Here is a 20,476-nt window from a genome sequence, read left to right on the forward strand (position 1 = left end):
TTCTCTTGCGTAGCACGATTACTACAGCCACAGTGTGACAATTAAGGTATTTTTCATATTTTTTACCAAGGTTGTACATAAAAAACCCAAACATAGTTGTTTTTTAACCCAGCATTCTTACACAGCAAAATCTCCAGAGTTAAATCAGCTCTGCTCAGAGTACATTTGGTCCCTCTCTAAATAGTGTTAAAGTAACACTGAAGCAGAGTTAAAGTTGATGAGATAATTAAGCAATTCATTAAGTGATGATTGTGCATTAGTGATGAACACCTGCTGTTAACAAGCAGAATCACTGAAGAAAAGAGAAACACAAGAACTACAAATGACTTCATTCACAGCCTTATTAACCCTTAAATGCATGACTGTTTCGCCAACCATTCTTACATATTCGGGTCTTTATCGACCCGGATCTTTATCTAACACGGAAGGATCTCTACCTGTCGCGATAATATAAAACTCCTCTGATAGAGTAACAATTACAGAAGAATAAAATAAAGCATATTTTGTTACCTTTTGGAGCTTGAAAGGGCTCAGTTTGAGCAGATGTTTTATGCCATCACCACTGTCCTCGTCAGAGCTCATTTGGGCTAGTTTTATGTTTGAGGTCACGAATATGAGCCCATTTGCGATCTCAAACATATTCTCAAAACTATAATTTTCAACATCTTCAAAGTCAATATTTCGATCGCTAACAGCTTCACCAGATCCATCCAATAACAGTTACAGTCATATTTGATTGCATTCAGTACTTGTTCTGCAGTAAATCGCTGAGCCATTTCATGTTTTTCTTATTATTTTGTTTTCTGTCTGAATGAGTCGTCACTTCAGCATTGTGTATCAGACATTGCCACCTAGTGGAATAAAGGTGAATTGCACTTATTCCGTCATCTAAGATTAAATTATTGTTGTGCAGAAAAAATATACGTACACTCATACACACCTCGGGTCGTTTGCGACCCTATACAATTTTTACAAAAAATGAATACAAAAATAGGCATTCTTTTATAATTTTATGATTTTTTTTCTTGTTATATTCTTTATAATGAATTGATTGAGGAATACCAAGAAGGTTGATGTCTAACTTTAAAAAATGAACAAGGAGGAGGGTAGTGAATGACGTCCTGGGTCACTAAAGACCCGAGGTATGCATTTAAGGGTTAAAGGGATAGTTCACCCAAAAATGAAAATTTGATGTTTATCTGCTTACCCCCAGCGCATGCAAGATGTAGGTGACTTTGTTTCTTCAGTAGAACACAAATTATGATTTTTAACTCCAACCACTGCCATCTGTCAGTCAAATAATGCGAGTGGATGGGAACTTCTACTATGAGAGTAAATAAAACTTGCATAGACAAGTCCAAATTAAACCCTGTGGCTCGTGACGACACATTGATGTCCTAAGACACAAAACGATCGGTTTGTGCGAGAAACCGAACAGTATTTATATCATTTTTTACCTCTAATACACCACTATGTCCAACTGCGTTCAGCACTTGGTTCGCGCTCTGACAGCGGAAGTGATGTCTAGCACTCATTGAAGTATATGCGCGAGACATCACTTCCGCTGTCAGAGCGCGATCAGACCTTACGAATCGAGTGCTGAACGCAGTTGGACATAGTGGTGAATTAGAAGTAAAAAATTATATAAATACTGTTTGGTTTCTCGCACAAACCGATCGTTTCATATCTTAGGACATCAATGCGTCGTCACGAGCCACAGGGTTTAATTTGGACTTGTCAATGCAAGTTTTATTTACTCTTATAGTAGAAGTACCCATCCACTAGCATTATTTGACTGACAGACGGCAACGGTTGGAGTTAAAAATCATCATTTGTGTTCTACTGAAGAAACAAAGTCACCTACATCTTGGATGCGCTGGGGGTAAGCAGATAAACATCAAATTTTCATTTTTGGGTGAACTATCCCTTTAATTGTTTAATTATCTCATTAACTTTAACTCTGCTTCAGTGTTACTTTAATACTATTTAGAGAGGGACCAAATGTACTCTATGCAGAGCTGATTTAACTCTGGAGATTTTACTGTGTAGAGTTAGAGAAAAGGTTAACAAAAAGTAAAATGAATAATAAAAATAATATTAATATAAATGAATAACACATTGATGAATAAATAAACATTACATTAAAATAAACAAATGAAAAATTGTGAAAATTGGTAAATAAACACAGTACTATAGTAATGATGAATATATTTACTAAATGCACCATGGTATTTCAGTGTTTTTTGGGCATATAGTACCATTTTAATGCAACGTTTTAGACTCTGATGAAAAGACAATGGACATATAAATGTGGTAATCACACAGTACTATGGTATATATTAAAGTAAATGTGTTATCACCATGTACTCTTAGTAAAGTGGAGTGACATTTCTGATTTAAAGTATTCTGGAAGCAACATCATAAATGATGACAAGAATAAAGCAGGTTCAATCACTAAACAGAGAGACACAGCAAGAGATGAAAATGAGATGAAACAGTTTAATACAGAAAGAGAAGCTGAATGAGAAACAAACATCTACCTGATGATGATGAGGTCAGATTTACACACAGATCAGCATGAAGAGCCACTTACAGTCTGACGGCTTCATCTCTTATCAGACACACTCAGCATCTGTTGCCATGGAGTCCTGCAAGACCAATCAGCATCTCTCAATCTCTCTCTCTGCCTCTCTTTCATGTCGTGCCCTTCAGCAGCATGAAGCATGTGCAGCTCGCCTCTTTTATATCTCTCTCTGTCTATCAATTATGAAACAGACGGCAGGACAGAAGCTCTGACCAACACAGTGAACTCACTCAAAATCTACATGATCTTAGTCAGGAGACAGACTAAATATAATAGAGACCATTAAAAACAGTCACTGCCCACCTTTTTCTTTCTTTCTTTCTTTCTTTCTTTCTTTCTTTCTTTCTTTTAAATATTTTATTATTTTTATTTTATTTCCAACATTACAGTAATTCAATTTTTTTATTTTATTTTATTTTTTTTTTTATTTCCAACATTTCACTCACTATATTTTACTGTTTTTTTTTTTACTTTTATTTCAAACATTACACCCACTAGATTTTTACTGTTTTATTTTATTTCCAAAATTACACTCATCTGAATTTTTACTGTTTATTTTATTTTATTTAATTTCTACACTCATTAGATTTATTTATTATTTTATTTTATTTTATTTTTTCCAACACTACATGCTCTAGATTCTATTCTATTCTATTCTATTCTATTCTATTCTATTCTATTCTATTTCCAACACTACACTCATATTTTTTTAACTGTTTCATTTTTTTTTTTTTTCCAAATTTTATTTTATTTCCAACACTAAATGATTTGTTTACTCCAACACTAGCTCTATTCTATTCTATTCTGTTTCCTATACACTCTATTTTTTACTGTTTTATTCCAACACTATTCTATTCTATTCTATTCTATTCTATTCATTCTATTCTAAGTTTGTTTACTGTTTTATTTTAAATTTTATTTGATTTCCAACACTAAATGCTCTAGATTCTATTCTGCATTCTATTTCCTACACTACACTCATTAGATTTTTTACTGTTTATGTGCATCGCATACTGCATGCGTCATAGTCGTGGTTGCAGTTCCTCTCCGCGCCGCGGCGTGTCGCTGTGCCGCATCAACTCCTCCGCGTGAGAGGAAGTACGTCAGTGGTCCCTGTGACCAGAGGACTCTAGAGCTCACGGTAAGAGTTTATTTTATGCATCATAACTATAATAAACATAAAAAACAACATCGAAGCTGAAATAATCCGATTTGACGCGTTACATATGCGTTCACAAACTCACTAGATTTATTATAAACACACACACATAACACATCAGAAGCTCAAAGTCACATGGAGGTTAAAAACCACACAGATTTACACACAACCGCAGATAAAACATGAAAAAACGACAGACAGAAATATATACGCCCATTATGAGCGATGACTTTATAGAGGCTCCGTGTCTGTCAGATTGTCAACAGTGTGTCTAACACAGGAAACACTGTTTCATAACAACACTCATACGATTTCACATTGAATTATATATATTTGTTTTCTTATTTTACATTATTATTATTTTCGAGCAAAACTGCTGAATTACTATGCATAGAGCAATGTCCCGTTTTAAATGTACAGTGTACAAGAACAGTGTTTAGTGCCTGATACTTTATTACTGAGACAAAGAATGAGAATATGAAGAACTGCATCTGTGGAAAGCCTGATTAGTGGTTAAAGTTACACATCAAGAAGGTAAAAACTCATTAAAATGAGTTTTGAACTTTAACAGACTGATCACTTATGATTATGAAGCTTGTCATATTTTAAAGCTAATTCCTCTCTCTGTTTGGTTTCAGATGGCTTTCAGGCTTGTCGTGCGGAGAGTTTGTCGAGTGTCTGTGAGAGATTTCAGCAGTCTTTCCGTCACAGTCTCGCGCTCCTCGTCATTCTCATCCTGTCTGAGCGCGTCTCGCGCCACACAGCCGCTCCTCTCGCGCTCGCTCCCGCGGCTCCCGCTCGCCTCCAGCAGGAGCGTGTCGTTTAACGTGCAGGACCACGACGACTTCACCGAGAGGGTCATCAACAGCCAGCTGCCCGTCCTCATAGACTTCCACGCACAGTACGTACATCCCTCACTAGCTTTTGGACATCTGATTCATGGACGGACAGGAGAACTGCAGCCAACTGACCTAAAGAGGTCGAGTTATTAAAGGGTTATGAAAATTCTGGTCATTAATTACTCACCCTCATGTAGTTCCACACCTGTAAGACCTTCGTTCATCTTCAGAACACACATTAAGATAATTTTGATGAAATCTGTGAGGCCTCCATTGACAGCAAGATAATTAACATTTTCAGATGCCCAGAAAGTTAATAAAGACATATTTAAATCAGTTCATGTGACTACAGTGGTTCAACCCTAATGTTATAAAGCGACGAGAATATTTTTTGTGTGCCAAAAATAACAAAATAACGACTTTATTCAACAATATCTAGTGATGGCCGATTTCAAAACACTGCTTCATGAAGCTTCGAATCTTTTGTTTCGAATCAGTGGTTCGGAGCATGTATCAAACTGCCAAAGTCACGTGATTTCAGTTAACGAGGCTTCGTTACGTCATAAGTGTTTCGAAATTTCAATGGTTCACGTGACTTTGGCAGTTTGATATGCGCTCTGAACCACTGATTCGAAACAAAAGATTCGAAGCTTCATGAAGCAGTGTTTTGAAATCGCCCATCACTGGATATTGTTGAATAAAGTCGTTATTTTGTTTTTATGGCGCACAAAAAGTATTCTCGTCGCTTTATAACATTAGGATTGAACCACTGTAGTCACATTGAACTGTTTTAAATATGCCTTTAGTAGCTTTCTGGGCATCTGTTCATTATCTTGCTGGCAATGGAGGCCTCACAGATTTCATCAAAAATATCTTAATTTGTGTTCTGAAGATGAACGAAGGTCTTACGGGTGTGGAACGACATGAGGGTGAGAAATTAATGACAGAAATTTCATTTTTGGTGAACTAACCATTTAAGAGAAGTATTGGGATTGATCTTAATGCTGCCACTGGAATCAAAAGATCTACTTTAGATACTAAACTGTGTGTCTGCTAAATATAGTCAGTCTGTTGAATTAATATTATTATACGGTGGTTCCAGTCGTGTAATATTAATGTTATTACGATTGAAGTAATATTATTGATTGTTCATTTCAGTCTGCACATGGTAATTGATATTAATATTAGTAAATTAAAGTTATTAATATTAGATAAAATTAATATTATTAAACAAGCATCAGTCGGTAAACCACAGCTAATATTAATATTATTAATATTACTTTATTAAAATTGATAACATTTAACTAGTTTCATTAGGTAAACAGTAATTAATATTAACATCATTACATTAATATTTTTAATGTTACTTAATTAAAATGATGATTATTAAATGGAAGTTTCATTTGGTAAACATAAGTTGTGATTAAGTCAAATATTTAAAAAATAATTTCATTTAATATTATTGAAGGAGAGTTTTGGACTGTAATTTGTAAGTAAAATTAATATTAAATAATATTATACTTAATTAAAATGAATATTAAACATAATTTTCAGCCAAGAAACAGTAATTAATATTATTCTTATTCATTGTTATTAAACAGTAGTTGTAATGATCTATATTTTATTTTTGTCAAATTATTAATTCTAAAATACATTCATAATTTTTTACGTACGGTGACACTATGATGAGCATGTTTTTACATTTCTGTATTAAATATACATTTCTATGAGAGGGCAATTGGGTTTGTTCCGATTATAAAATGTGGTGTGACTCATCAAAAACGTAATATTTATAAATTAATAGTTCATGATATTTAAGATAAAAAAAGAATACTTTAATACTAAAAGAATTAAAAACTTTTTAAACTAATGATTAACACGCGCACAGTCACGTCAAAGTGTACGGAAAATATGTTATGTTTACACCACATGACATTAAACCAAAACTTTTCTTTAAAAGGGTGTAAAGGTTTTCAGAAACAGTGTGCGTTCAGATCAGTGAACAGGCGTTGTGTGTTATATATAGATATGTGTGTTTGACGACTCACTGACAGCTTTGTGTTCATTCAGGATCATGTCAGCTGACCTCAGATCAGTTTCTGTGAGCCTCACTGTTGTGGCTCAGAGTTCACAGCAGAGTGATTTATAGTTCTTCAGTCCGTCATGTTCATTTATATGTGATGCCATATGAAGGTACGTTTAAAGTGCATGTCGTAGGAAGCAGCTGATTGGTTAGTGTTTGTGTTGTAGATGGTGCGGCCCCTGTAAAATCCTCGGCCCTCGGCTGGAAAAGGCTATCGCCAAACAGAAGGGTCGAGTCACCATGGCCAAAGTCGACATCGACGAACACACAGACCTCGCCATCGAGTACGGGGTACGACACACGGTTATTAACTATTAAAAACATATTTGTTCAATTAAATGAAGCTGATATATATAAAATATATATATTGTCGCTGTCCGATGAAAACCACGTATGTCCATTTTGCCGATTTTGAGATTTTTTGACGGATTGAATATCCAGGTTCATTTCCGTATACAGTATGCTTCACATATCTAAATGGCCAATGAAAAGTTGTGAAATCATGTCATCTGATTTTCACGTATATCCATTTGGTGTCAAAGCTGTCAATCACGCCGCGTATCTCCCGCCCTGTGGAAGCACTCGCCGGTCTCGTGAAGTTTCATCGAAGCTCAGCACTGGATAGCCGAATAACACTGTGAGGTTACATTGCCAAATAAACATAGCCTGGTGAGACAATGACTTTCCTTTATCGAGGTAAACGTTTCCCCCCCGACGCCAGACGTACGTCTAGGAGTGACAAAATTACGGTAGGACTGTGCAAACAAAGTATCTGTCTAGCATTACCATGTCAGTGTATTGATTCATTGTCCCTTCATAGTTTGCAAGAGACATTTAATAACTTTATAATTAATATTAAATAAACTAAGCGTATTTAATAAACTAAGACGTAGGCTATTTAATAAACTGAGTGTATTCATCTGTCAATATGAAACGCGACTTGGCCATTCTAATTAATGATCGGAAGAACGCGTATCGACCACCGTTACTGTAAAATATGCACGTATGTCCATTTAAACTCAATTTTGGTCAAATGTGGATTATATCGTTACACTGGCAAGAATATGGTTACATGTAAAGATGCCGTACCAAGTATGACAACGCTACATTCAACTGCTTTTGAAATACGGTGTTTTTTTCACTTCCTGAAAAGTAACCGTTTTGGACATACGTGAGTTTCATCGGGCAGCGACGATATATATATATATATATATATATATATGTGTATATATATATATATATATATATATATATATATATATATATATATATATATATATATATATAGGTTAGGAAACTTTTAGGAAATATTGCCTTGTCACTGTTTGTTTTGACACTTGTTTTATTTATTTATTTTATTTATTAATAATATAAAAAAAAATCACAAAACATTTTACAAAAAATGAAGCTAAAATGAAAAATAAAAGCAAATTTAATTTGTTAAATTAATTAAATTTAATTTTTAAAAATATTTATACTCATAGTATAGTAATATTACTAAAAATAACACTGATACGAGATCGGCAGCTCAAAAAAACAAAACAAAAAATAATGGAAAAAACACTTTAATCACTTGAAACAAAATTATGAAAGTAAGTATTTTATTTTAGCTAGTTGCAAAGGCAGTTTAACTTTAGCTGAAGTTGAATTGCTAAAATAACTAAATCTAACCCTAAAAATTTTATAGACATTTTAAAAAAAATAAAGTTAATAAAAATCACAAAATTATACAGCCAAAATTACTAAAACTTGAACTAAAATAAAAATGAAATAAGAAAATATAAAATAAAAACTTTCCTCCGATTATTATTGGATGCTGATTGTTCCTGATGTGCTGTAGGTGTCGGCCGTTCCCACGGTGATCGCCATGCGCGGCGGCGATGTCATCGACCAGTTTGTGGGCATCAAAGATGAAGACCAGCTAGATTCTTTTGTGCAGAAGCTGATTGGACAGTGAAGCTGTCAGTCACCGCCCCTCTAGTCCCGCCCACCTCCTGCTGGAAACTCCATTACATCTAATTACATACACAGACAACTGCAACCTGCTTCACCATCTGTCCTGCTTTCATTAACTGCGTGTGTGTGTGTCGTTACATGTTTGTTAGAGGGTCTGGGGCAGTGCACCATGTTTACTGCGGTAACAATGTAGTAAAGTGTTCTTGGACATCATTCAGCCGCTGTACTTTGCTTTGGAGGAGAACTGATCGGCCGTACGACTCATCCGGTCCACACGAGGGCGACCTTCCTCTCGCTCTCCTTCCTTTTACACCTGAATGCCTACTAATGTGAAAGTGTGTGATGATTACAGACGTGTGTTTGTCTCCGTTTGGTTTTCTTTCTTTTTTGGTTATGACTGTGAATTTCGTGCAGGATGCATGGGATTGATGATGTTTAGACTTTAACTCATATAAACTGTAATATAACCCACTAGTCAAGTGAAATTATGAATAAAGCAACTGTACAATATTTAACTCAGACTGTTGGCTGGTGTTGTGTGTGTGTGTGTGTGTATATATATAATATATATATATATATATATATATATATATATATAAAATATGGTAACATGGGGTAAGATGTCCCCCTACTTTATTTTTTCTCTTGACCATTGATGACAAAATCTCATCTCAGCACTTTTGATGAATGGTTTAAATTTTGTCATTTCATCTGAATATCAACATTTGTGAGATTTAGTCAGCCAAAACAGTTTTGAGGTTAATTGATCTAATTTTGTGTCTTTGGAAAATAATGATGAATATCAAACTATGTTGAATATCAAAGCTTTTTTTTGTTTCTATTTGTTTATGAGGGCTTTGTGGACACAATAATGTTTTTAGATTTGTGGAGTAAAAGCTAAAGTTTTAATTTTATAGTTAAAAATATACAATTAGACCCTTGGGGTAAGATGAGCCACCCAGAATTGCCACAGAAGGCCCCAAGTGGCATGTTGTTACTTATTATTTTTAAATGTAATACTTAATGCAGTTAATGGGGTTATTATTTCCACACGCTGGCTTAAAAATAACCCAAATTGGTTTAAATATGGACAAACCCAGCAGTTGAGTTAAATGTTTGACCCAACCTCTTGGGAAGTTTTATTTAACTTAACTATTGTTTAAAAATGACTGTATTGTTTGCTTAAAATGAACCCAAAGTATGTTGGAAATGAACATTTATTAATATCTTTAATAAATGAACATTTATTAATAAGTTTAATGAATAATAATAAACAACAAACATTTATTAAATTGCTTATTAATAAATGTTCACATTTTGATTATTATTGTTGCCTCTAGTAATTATGTGTCTGATTTTGGGTTCATTTTAAGCCAGCCATATAGTTGTTTTTAAACAATAGTTGAGACCATATTTAACCCAGCTTTTGTTGTTTTTAACTACATGAATTAGATGTACATTTTAGATATATTTGCTTTTCACTAAAACCTATAGGTTAGTTGAGTGAAATCATTAAATTTGCATTCATAGTGTTGCTATCTATTATGACATATCATGACTCTTGATATTTAATATTTTGTGCTATATATATGCTTATATATACAGCTAAATAAGGTTGTAGCGTCATATCTCTTTAAATTTTTACAGCCAATCACAATAACTGATCTTGCATTGTTGCTTCAACACTAATAGTGTACATGTACATGTAACAATAGTTGTGACTGGTCTGAGTTTTTTTTTAAGGTGGGCAGGGCAGAGTATTACATGAAGCTTGTCAGAGAAATTGTAAGGAAAGTGAGTCTGACATAGTAAATTTCATTTGTCACTAATAAGGGTACTAAAGCAATTATAAGTACACTTACCAACAAAGCAAAGGTTTATGAACAATATTTTGGGATGCTCTTTCAAATAAAAAGGTTTAATTTAAAAAAGAAACTTCAATTTTTATGAAAAAGGTAATTTTATTAAGAAATGGCTGGATAAGCTAAAATGGGCTGCATACACACACACAGTTTTACACAGAAATTGAGGGTGAAAATAGGTTTATAGGCCTAGATCTATCCATACAAAATCTTAAAGGTCCCGTTCTTCATGATCCCATGTTTCAAACTTTAGTTAGTGTGTAATGTTGTTGTTAGAGTATAAATAAAATCTGTAAAATTTTAAAGCTCAAAGTTCAATGCCAAGCAAGATATTTTCCTACATCGAACGGCCAGTTTGGACTACATCCCTCTACTTCCTTCTTTAATGACGTCACTAAAACAGTTTTTTGACTAACCTCCGCCCACAGGAATACACAAGAGTTGCGTTTGTAGAGTGTGTTTGTCGCCATGTCGTCGAAACGCTGTTATTTTCATCCCGCAGTCCAATCACCTTTGTTTGGCCTTCCCAGGGACGCTGTACTTAGAGATCAATGGTTACAATTTATGTTTAACTCTGTTCCCGAAAATTATAATTGTGGTATCCTTACTGCAATAGTTAATGTTGGACTGCAGCCCACATAATGGCCACAAGAGGGGACTATGTTTATGTATATGGCTGTTTTCCGTATGAGGTACTCTTCTGAGTGAGTGCTGGTGCTAATCGGGTGTGTCTCATACGTCCTGAAAAGTGAAGCCGCGGGCTTTTGATCGCCCCCTGGAGGCTGGATGCGTACAGGTCATAAACCCCGCTTCAATGCAGTGAATGAGATTAGTGAAGCTTCAAATAAAACTTTCTGAAAGATGGTCTGGTCATTTAAGTAGTTGTTATCACGCTGATATATATTCAATTGTTCGTTTTTGGATGATTAGATTTTAGTAGCAATTTGATGTATAAAAACGGGGCGTTCGTCGTGATTCGAAGTTGATTGACACTTGTCTGAGGACTGTCGGACTTCAGGGGAGATTGAAGATGTATTAACAATGTTAATTTTCGATTTCTTTGTTATTTAACACCAACAAAATGAGTTGTTCAGCAGTAACTGTATAACTGACCTACAGGATCTGACGGATCACTGAACTTTTTTCTGTAACATTAAATGTGGGCGTTATAAGCTAATTAATAAATGTTATTAGTTAAGATAACACACCTAATGTTAACCATGTCGGGAAAAAGCAGGTGATCGTTATCTGGCAGTTACTTATTATTTTTATGGGTATAAAATAATAATTAGCGGACAAAACTAATGATACTCTAATTACAGCAATCGATCTCCTGTAACGTTAGTTGAACTTGATTTAAAATGGCAGGACCGTTTCTGGCGATTTAGAGTTGTTTCTAGTGGCTATTATATTGTTTTATCTACTGAATTTGCTGTTTCAAAAATATTATTGCTCTAAAACAGAATAGCCTATTATTTTATAGGTAGACTTTTAAATTGTGTATAATTTTTATAGTCTATTTAAAATACATGAATGATGACGCAGTCGCCTGGGCGGAAGTTTGATATCGCGACTCCGCCTCCGGCTCCACGACGATCCTTCTGCGCATGCCCAGGCTCCAAACTTTTTTTTTTCGTATTGCGTACGTGTCAGCGCCCATTCATCAGCCCATTTTGGCTTCAGTTCAATACAATGGAAGGAAGCGGCGTCGCGTCGTCCACTTTTTTTACAGTCTATGGTGCTAATGTTGTACATTTTCTGTCGCTGCTTGTGGAGATTAAAGAGTTCAGTCTCTCGGGATTATTGTCTTTTGTGTTCATTCGCCAACACCACAATAATCCACATGTAAAACTATTTAGCACACGTTATGGTAAGATGCGTGGCAAGGTGCGCTCAGAGCCATCTCTATGGCTCTGGGTACGCTAAGCTGCTGTCGAGATCACAACACAGGAACCGCTGGCACAATCAGAACTCGTTACGTATTTCTGAAGGAGGGACTTCATAGAACAAGGAAGTCATCAGGAACTCAATTGAGAGAAGTGAAGCCCATTTTTAGCGATTTTTAGCACTTCCGTTTCTGACGCGCAGACTCAAACTAAGCTTGATGACGTCCGCAACCTGTCTGACAGATGTAAATATTCTAGTAGCTGTGCGTCCAAACTGCCATCGTTAATCTTGCAGAGACGGCGAGCTTGAGCGGGGAGTTCTTTGGCGTGAGTGAGCAGGAGTAAGTATTCTGATTAATTATTTTGTATAATATTTTAAAATGTAACGCCAGTACGCCATATTAAGATAATCACCCCGATTGCCTGCGAGCATCTCCTCCTGTCTCTACGGTAATTTCTCTACTGTGCGACAGAGAGTCGAGTGGTTATGACGCAATCGTTAGCCTATTTTTACAAAAACTGTTTCTACGGGGCCATAATGTAACATAGAAGGTAATGGAGCCCTTTATACATTGTCGTGTATCTTTAGAAATAAATAATGGACAAATGGAGTCTTTAAACGCCTCAGATGTAAAGTTATTCACTGTCAAAGTGACGCCAAAATGAATAGGAGTCAATGGGGATGCTAACGCAAGTGAAGTTCTGCTACAAGATGGCGGCACCCGGCCGACTTCAACTTCCGGTCGACTTCCTTGGGCACTGGTTTTTATGACAGTGGAAACAGCGGTATACAGATAAGTAAATTATGTGAAAAATACTGTTTTTTTACACGCGAAACATGAACACATGTTATATTGCACACTATAAACACAATCAAAGCTTCACGAAAAACGGGACCTTTAACAGTTTTTTTTTTTAAAAATGGCCTTGCAGACAGTATGGCAGGAGGACAAGCAAAGAAAGGAAAGAGAGAGATAAGAGAAAGGGAAAGAAATGAAGATGTCAGTACAGTATACAGGAAATGTTAATGTGATTTTTTTTTTTTTTTTTGGTCAAATATGTTCTAATCTTTAACAAAATGTTTGACAGATATCTGCACACAAAAGACACCAATGCACAAAAACATACACCTATTTTAATTGCATTTTTTAATGAAATATTTGTTCAGCTTTCTATTTAATAAAAATAAATTTATGGTGTTGCTATGGCACACTAAAGACAATAGTGTCAATTTACTGTTAAAAATAAAATGATTTCAGCCTCTTTTTATATTGGGCCCATTTTACCTGAATGTTGTGCGGTGGCTCAAAAAGGGACCTGCTGATACTCTAACTCTCATAATTTTAAAACAATTATACTTTTTCACATTTAAAAAAATACATATATATTTAAGAGACCCATGCTAATTTATAAAAATATCATTCGTTCTCATGCATAGCTTGGTATTATAAGTCATTTACCAAAACATGGCCCATTTTAGCTGACTTCACCCTATATGAGATAATGGTTGATATAATCACTGTTTGTGTAGCGTGTGTGTGAATCTCTAGAGAGATCTCCAGGTCTTGTTTTAGTTCAGCCCGAGGCTCTTTTCAACTGAAGGATTCCTAACCTAAATAATTACTGTGGGATCAGTTCATATACCTGTCTGTCATCAAGATATGGGAAAGCTGCGTGCCTGAAACAGGTTACGGTCGGTCGCAAATACCATTTTTCTCATATTGCAGTGCAGTGATGCAATCCTCCAGGTGTGTTTTACGTAAGCTCATAACGGTCTGCCAACCGTTATATCAACAACTGCTGTTTTCTTGCCCTTTTGAGATAAATAGACCGTGTGTTTTGTGTGACATACTGCAGTGAAATGTCAATTATAAGGTGTCAATAAGAACTGAAAAGCAACAAACTCTATAGAGTTGTGTCTCTTGTGAGAATCTTATATATATATATATATATATATATATAATATATATATATATATATATATATATATATATATTAAGTGACTTATATATCCTGCCAAGAAGGCATGACGTCACAGTGTCCATCTTCCTCAAACATCTGCGCTGCGGTTGTTCTTGCCGCATGATGTCATCCAGCAGAACTCCAGCCCACCAATGACAGCCTGCCATTACCTGACCGCACATGACATCATCATGTCACATCAGCCACAAGCACTTCCTCTCAAAAGATTGTGCGGAGCACAGTGTTATTTTATCAGTCTGTCATTGAGATACTGTTAAAGTTTTTTATTCATACTTACATTAGTTGCTATAATTAATATTTTATTTAAATGTTTTAATCGTTTATTTTATTATTATTTTATTTCTGTTTTAGTCTTGAAATGAAAAAAAGTTTACATTTATATTATATTTATATATTTCCAGTTAACCTTTATTTTATTTCACTTAACAAAAATGGGTTGTAGATATCTATCAAAAACTAGTCTTAATTTCTTGTTTTTATTTTTAGATTTTTTTTTTATTTTTATATATTTTCTGATTAACCTGACGCTTTTGTCAGAGTATAAAGTGCTGGATAAGTCACATATCTCCCCATCTACAGTAGTCTGAGAAGAGGTAAATGAGCTGCTGAAAGGCGTATTGTTTGCGTTACTGAGACCTGCTGTCTGCGAGCGACAAACAACAGGGCCTAAGGTGAAAGAAATGACGGAATAGCGAAACTCAACACCTCTTCCGCTCTACAACAATAGACCACACCTCCACCTCTCTCTCCCTCTCTCCAGAGCTCTCTCTCACTGTGACCATATAAGGCAAAAAGACAGCGCCAGTGAGACACGCCGAACAAACGCCGCTGCAGAATTCCTCTGCACTCTCGTTATTTTCACACTCCGTCACTTTTCCCTTACTCACGTTTAATGATTTTTTTTTTTTATGTCAGGCTCTTGAAAAGTAAAAGTGTGCTTATTCGTGTTGTTCTTGCTATGCTGCATACCTCAGATGCTATAGTGATGATAAAGTGTGTATATATTTACCTGAAAACAACAGTCATTACAACACTCAAGCTCGTCGCATTGTGTGACAAGTAGAAATCAACACGCGCACGGACTAGTCGCAAAATTTACGACAGTTCTCATACACTTGTTTCAAACCTGACCATGAAGTCTTCAAGTGTGAGGGGGAAACGGTCGAAACGGTGAACAACAGCCAATGAAATAGAGCTGCGGTGACATAAACAATAGGATTTTTTCATTGGCTTTTAGATTATTATACGGAGCGATTGACTTCAGAACTATGGAACAGGAAGTGCTAAAATTCTCGTTTCTGGGTTTTTTTATTTCTTAAATTTATTTATTGGTTGATTGATTTAAATGCACAATATGTAAGATTGTTTGATTAAAATATCCAAAAACCTTTAGAACATATTTTGTTGACTTGTGTACTTACATTATCCCGAATGTTTCCAAGAATGTTTATATCTAGAGAAATAAGCAATTTTAACCTAGCCTATCAATGACATCATACCTGCATTACCCTTGATTTCTGGTTTAATTTTGTAGAAACCATGGAAACACTGAAGACACTTTAATAATAATATGTTTTATTAGACAGATGAGCAACTGTTTGGATACATTCATCAACAGAAAACGAATCATGTTATATAGCTCAACACAGTAAGTCTTATTGTTTAAATCTCGTTTTCTTGATTTACCGCGAGTACCATGTTTTAGCATGCCTAATATTGATCTATCTTACTGCAGTGTGATAAGTGTCTCATAGCAGCCGCCAAGCAAATGCACAAAGTATATCAACTTTCAACACTCAGACAATATCTAATATGATTAACAGTGCTGCGTTACCCCACATACGTTTGACTGGAAGGAGCGGAAACGGCGACTGCAGCATAATAAAAGTTTTGCTGCTCTCTGTTGCGCTTGTCTCTCATTAGCAATCACTCCAACGGCCTTGTTTTTGCTCACACAGCACTCGCCCTGCTCTGCTTCATACTACGGTAGGCTTGCTACGGTAGTCAGTGTTACTGGTGTTACCGGTGTTCAGTTACCGTTTTTTTTTTTTTACTTTAACACATTAAAAATATTTGCATTTAAAGGTCCCGTTTTTCGTGTTTTTTTGGAAGCTTTGATTGTGTTTATAGTGTGCAATATAACATGTGTTCATGTTTCGCGTGTAAAAAAACACAGTATTTTTCACATAATTTACTTATCTGTATACCGCTGTTTCCACTGTCATAAAAACGGGCTGATGACTTCCTTGTTCTATGAAGTCCCTCCTTCAGAAATACGTAACGAGTTCTGATTGTGCCAGCGGTTCCTGTGTTGTGATTCGACAGCAGCTTAGCGTACCCAGAGCCATAGAGATGGCTCTGAGCGCACCTTGCCACGCATCTTACCATAACGTGTGCTACACATAGTTTTACATGTGGATTATTGTGGTGTTGTGCCGAATGAACACAAAAGACAATAATTCCCGAGAGACTGAACTCTTTAATCTCCACAAGCAGCGACAGAAAATGTACAACATTAGCACTCACTCAGAAGAGTACCTCATACGGAAAACAGCCATATACATAAACATAGTCCCCTCTTGTGGCCATTATGTGCACTGCAGTCCAACATTAACTATTGCAGTAAGGATACCACAATTATAATTTTCGGGAACAGAGTTAAACATAAATTGTAACCATTGAGCTCTAAGTACAGCGTCCCTGGGAAGGCCAAACAAAGGTGATTGGATTGCGGGATGAAAATAACAGCGTTTCGACGACATGGCGACAAACACACTCTACAAACGCAACTCTTGCTCTTCTCCGTGGGAGCGCAACAAGACCACGCCCCCTTTTTTGTGTATTCCTGTGGGCGGAGGTTAGTCAAAAAACTGTTTTAGTGACGTCATTAAAGAAGGAAGTAGAGGGATGTAGTCCAAACTGGCCGTTCGATGTAGGCGACTTCTGTTAAATAAAATATCTCGCTTGGCATTGAACTTTGAGCTTTAAAATTTTACAGATTTTATTTATAATCTAACAACAACATTACACACTAACTAAAGTTTGAAACATGGGATCATGAAGAACAGGACCTTTAATGCAATTAACGTAGTATCCATTTTCTGCATTATATCAAGGTCTTATTCATGCTAATGCTTTTAAACCATTCAAGCATGACAAAGCAAAAGAGAACGTGCTGTTTGTGAATGTCCTGCCTATGTGACACACACACACAACACACGCCAGTATCGAGTTCTCTTCTGCTCTTAACGAACCATAACACACACAAATTATACCAAAATGTCCGTTTTGTTGAGTGTTTTTTAGTTATAGTAACCCACCATTCGTTTGGCGATGCTCTCCACGTGTTTTTGGATGCGAAATGTGAACAGCCCCATAAGCGGTTTGACACCGCTATTACCAGTGTTGTCACATGTTGATTAACGGGTGGGAAAATTTTCTCACCGTCACATCCCTATACTACAGTATAGACCCCTTAATCGCCTACGTCACTGTGGCGTCACCGCTCTAGCTGTAGGCAAAACATAAGAACTAATAGCGGGCGCGCTAAAAGTTTGAGGTTTTGACTTTAAAATGTCGTCTTGTTGTGTTTTTGGCTGCCAGAATAGAAGGAACAGGACTTTTGGTTCAAAACTAAAGTTTTACCAGATCCCGGCAAACATTCCTTCAAAGAAATCAAAAAGATAATTGTGGTTGAATGCAATACGGCGCACAGACTGGACGGAAACGATCATAAATAATACTCGTGTTTGCAGTGCACACTTTATATCAGGTAAAATAATCGATGCATATGTAATGGTGTGTTGGTTTTATCTAGTACAAATCAGCAAGTTTCTGTTTTATAGGTGAAAAGTCATCAACTTTCAGCGCACTAGCTAGCTTAAATGTTAAACAAACATACAGCGATAGATGTGCGTGCCATCCTTTGAATGGTCTCTTAAAATAATCCACATTGCTAGCCATAATCATAGTTAGCCCAGCGTTAGGTTACATTAGACAATAAGCCTTGACAAAATTCCCCGAACCACCCGAAAGTAATTCATATGTTGTCTAGGAAATATCCAAAACTTAAGTTAATTTACAAAAATAGCTGTCACGGTCCCGCAGAGTCAGTGACAGTACATATTCGAACAGTTCTGAACCTTCTTCTGCATCTATGTTTAATAAATCCCTCCTAAAACATGCTAGCTTACGCTTGTCAACATTGAGTCCAGCGTCTCTTTTTGCCTCCAGCTAAGCCCCGCCCACCAGGAAACGTTGCAATGTTTACAAACTTTTAAGGGGTCTATAGGGATGTTAATTATCTCATCCATGAACATGATTTCTGTCCGAGTCCCGTGGGATTCTTTTCCACCGGCTGTAGACGTGAAGACAACACCTCCAATGATTCCACACTCAATCTCGGTGTCATCAAGCTACGCCTTTGTTTTGAATAAGCGACCTCTAGTGGAGAAAAAAATACATAGTGTGCCTTTAATATAAAAGCATTATTTTTTACAATTTCACATTCATTCTTATTCCCTTTCAGTGCAAACCAGTGAAAAAAATGTCATAAGCTCTTCCTCCATATTGTTCGATGACAAAACATATAGGCTATAGAAATTATCTATAAAGTAAAAGCTAATAGCTAAGTTAGCTAAGCGAAGTATGTGTGTGTGTGTGTGTGAGAAACACTAAATACCTCTAATCCAGTCAGTGTTTACAGTAAATATGTTGTTTGAATATGCATTATTTGTCATTTAAACACTGTTTGAGTCTGATACACTCTCAACTTCTCACTTCTCATTCTTAGCTGTGAGCAATGTGTTATTTCTAGTGTGAGGGAGGCTGACAAAGGAGCAAAATTTCACAATAAAAGGAACTTCTCGAGAACATTCCCGAAGCGAGTGAGTCAACAAACGCCTTATCGATTGATGGTTCCTGCGCTCTGATTGGAGGAAAGCAGGCGGGAGGACAGGATGCATCGCCTTCACGCCGGCCTGCTCTTGCTCTTTTGTTGATGCTGCTGTTTTTAATTATTCTGAGGTTTTGTTTGGAGCCATTTAAGGACAAACACACAAACACAAGCGCCTAGAACATCAGTCATGAGAAAGGATCATGGGAACGCCGCGTTGGGTCGCCTAAACAATTTTAGCTTGCGTTACAACAGACATTAAAAAAAAACTCATCTATGGTAGTTTTCTCACAAATACAGCAAGCACAAATGTTGCACACACACTGCAGACGTTGCATGAATGCATTCACAGTGAGTTTGTGTGAACACACCCAGCGGCAGGGACACACCCAGACCGGGCGGCACACATCAGGAGCCGAGCGGGTCAAACTACGGGAGGAGGAGGAGAGAGAGAGGTCAGAAGTGACCTTATTTGGTAATCTGTCTCTCTCTCCCTCTGTCTGTCTCTCTGCATCTGGTATCGCTCAGCTAGAGACCTTTGACTTTGCGTTCGAAATTCCTCTAGTTGCCCAATCAGCAGAGAGAGAGAGACGCTGCAGCGACGCATTGATTTTTCCTACACATCGCTCCGTTCCCGAGTGGAGAGTTATTAGTGATGATTCAGGGCGAACTGGAGGCTTCCACAAACATTCCTTACGTGCTGATAAAAGTCTCCCGGCAGGATTTTTACGTCCCTTTCCCTGGACATCATTCCGCATTCCTCAGATACTTCAGTGAAGCATGCAGCCGGGAGACTCTCCAGCCTCCCGCATGGGATCATTCATGCATGCGCGTGTTTACGCGTCTTTGGGTTTTGCATGAGAGACAATCTGTGACAGTCTTTCCTGTAAGCACACATTTGCATTTATGTGTGTTCAATTTGTATTCAAAGCAACTTATATGTGAAATATTCCAATATGTCATATACATTTGGATTGTATACATAAATAAGTGACAGTAAAACGCACTACACAAAATATATAATAAAGCAGACAAGCAGCTTTCACATATATTTATTTTTGTATGTACACCGAGATGTGCAGATATCATTCAGGTTTTGCATGTTTGCGAGATTTTATCTTTACTATTTTTCTTGTTTGGGATGTTTTGGTGAGTGTCAGTTTGTTAATCCTGATTAAATATTAAGAATTTAATATGACAATAAAATTAATAAAATGCTAAAAAAATATT

At 36.3% G+C, this 20,476-nt stretch overlaps 1 protein-coding gene across 2 annotated transcripts; it reads left to right on the forward strand.

Annotated features, from left to right (window-relative positions):
* The first annotated feature begins 3,587 nt into the window (after positions 1–3,587).
* txn2 (thioredoxin 2) lies at positions 3,588–9,136 on the forward strand. 2 transcript variants are annotated; one of them, XM_048194305.1, is made up of 4 exons: positions 3,588–3,725; positions 4,382–4,644; positions 6,833–6,956; positions 8,506–9,136. In XM_048194305.1, exons 2-4 carry the CDS (start codon positions 4,382–4,384, stop codon positions 8,620–8,622), a joined length of 504 nt encoding a protein of 167 aa, XP_048050262.1. In that variant the 5' UTR covers positions 3,588–3,725; the 3' UTR covers positions 8,623–9,136. The 2 variants fall into 2 exon arrangements, with proteins under 2 accessions (XP_048050262.1, XP_048050273.1); XM_048194316.1 differs by lacking the exon at positions 3,588–3,725 and adding an exon at positions 3,793–4,277.
* Positions 9,137–20,476: the final 11,340 nt, after the last annotated feature.

The sequence above is a fragment of the Megalobrama amblycephala genome, linkage group LG1 (assembly GCF_018812025.1).
Source record: "Megalobrama amblycephala isolate DHTTF-2021 linkage group LG1, ASM1881202v1, whole genome shotgun sequence".
Lineage (NCBI taxonomy): Eukaryota > Metazoa > Chordata > Actinopteri > Cypriniformes > Xenocyprididae > Megalobrama > Megalobrama amblycephala.

What these genes read in the sequence shown, in the direction of transcription:
- txn2 (XM_048194305.1), top strand. Translation starts at nt 4,382, where the DNA reads ATGGCTTTCAGGCTTGTCGTGCGGAGAGTTTGTCGAGTGTCTGTGAGA. An exon ending in CTCATAGACTTCCACGCACA is followed by an intron (nt 4,645 to 6,832) that starts GTACGTACATCC and finishes TTTGTGTTGTAG; the next exon opens with ATGGTGCGGCCCCTGTAAAA. An exon ending in ACCTCGCCATCGAGTACGGG is followed by an intron (nt 6,957 to 8,505) that starts GTACGACACACG and finishes GATGTGCTGTAG; the next exon opens with GTGTCGGCCGTTCCCACGGT.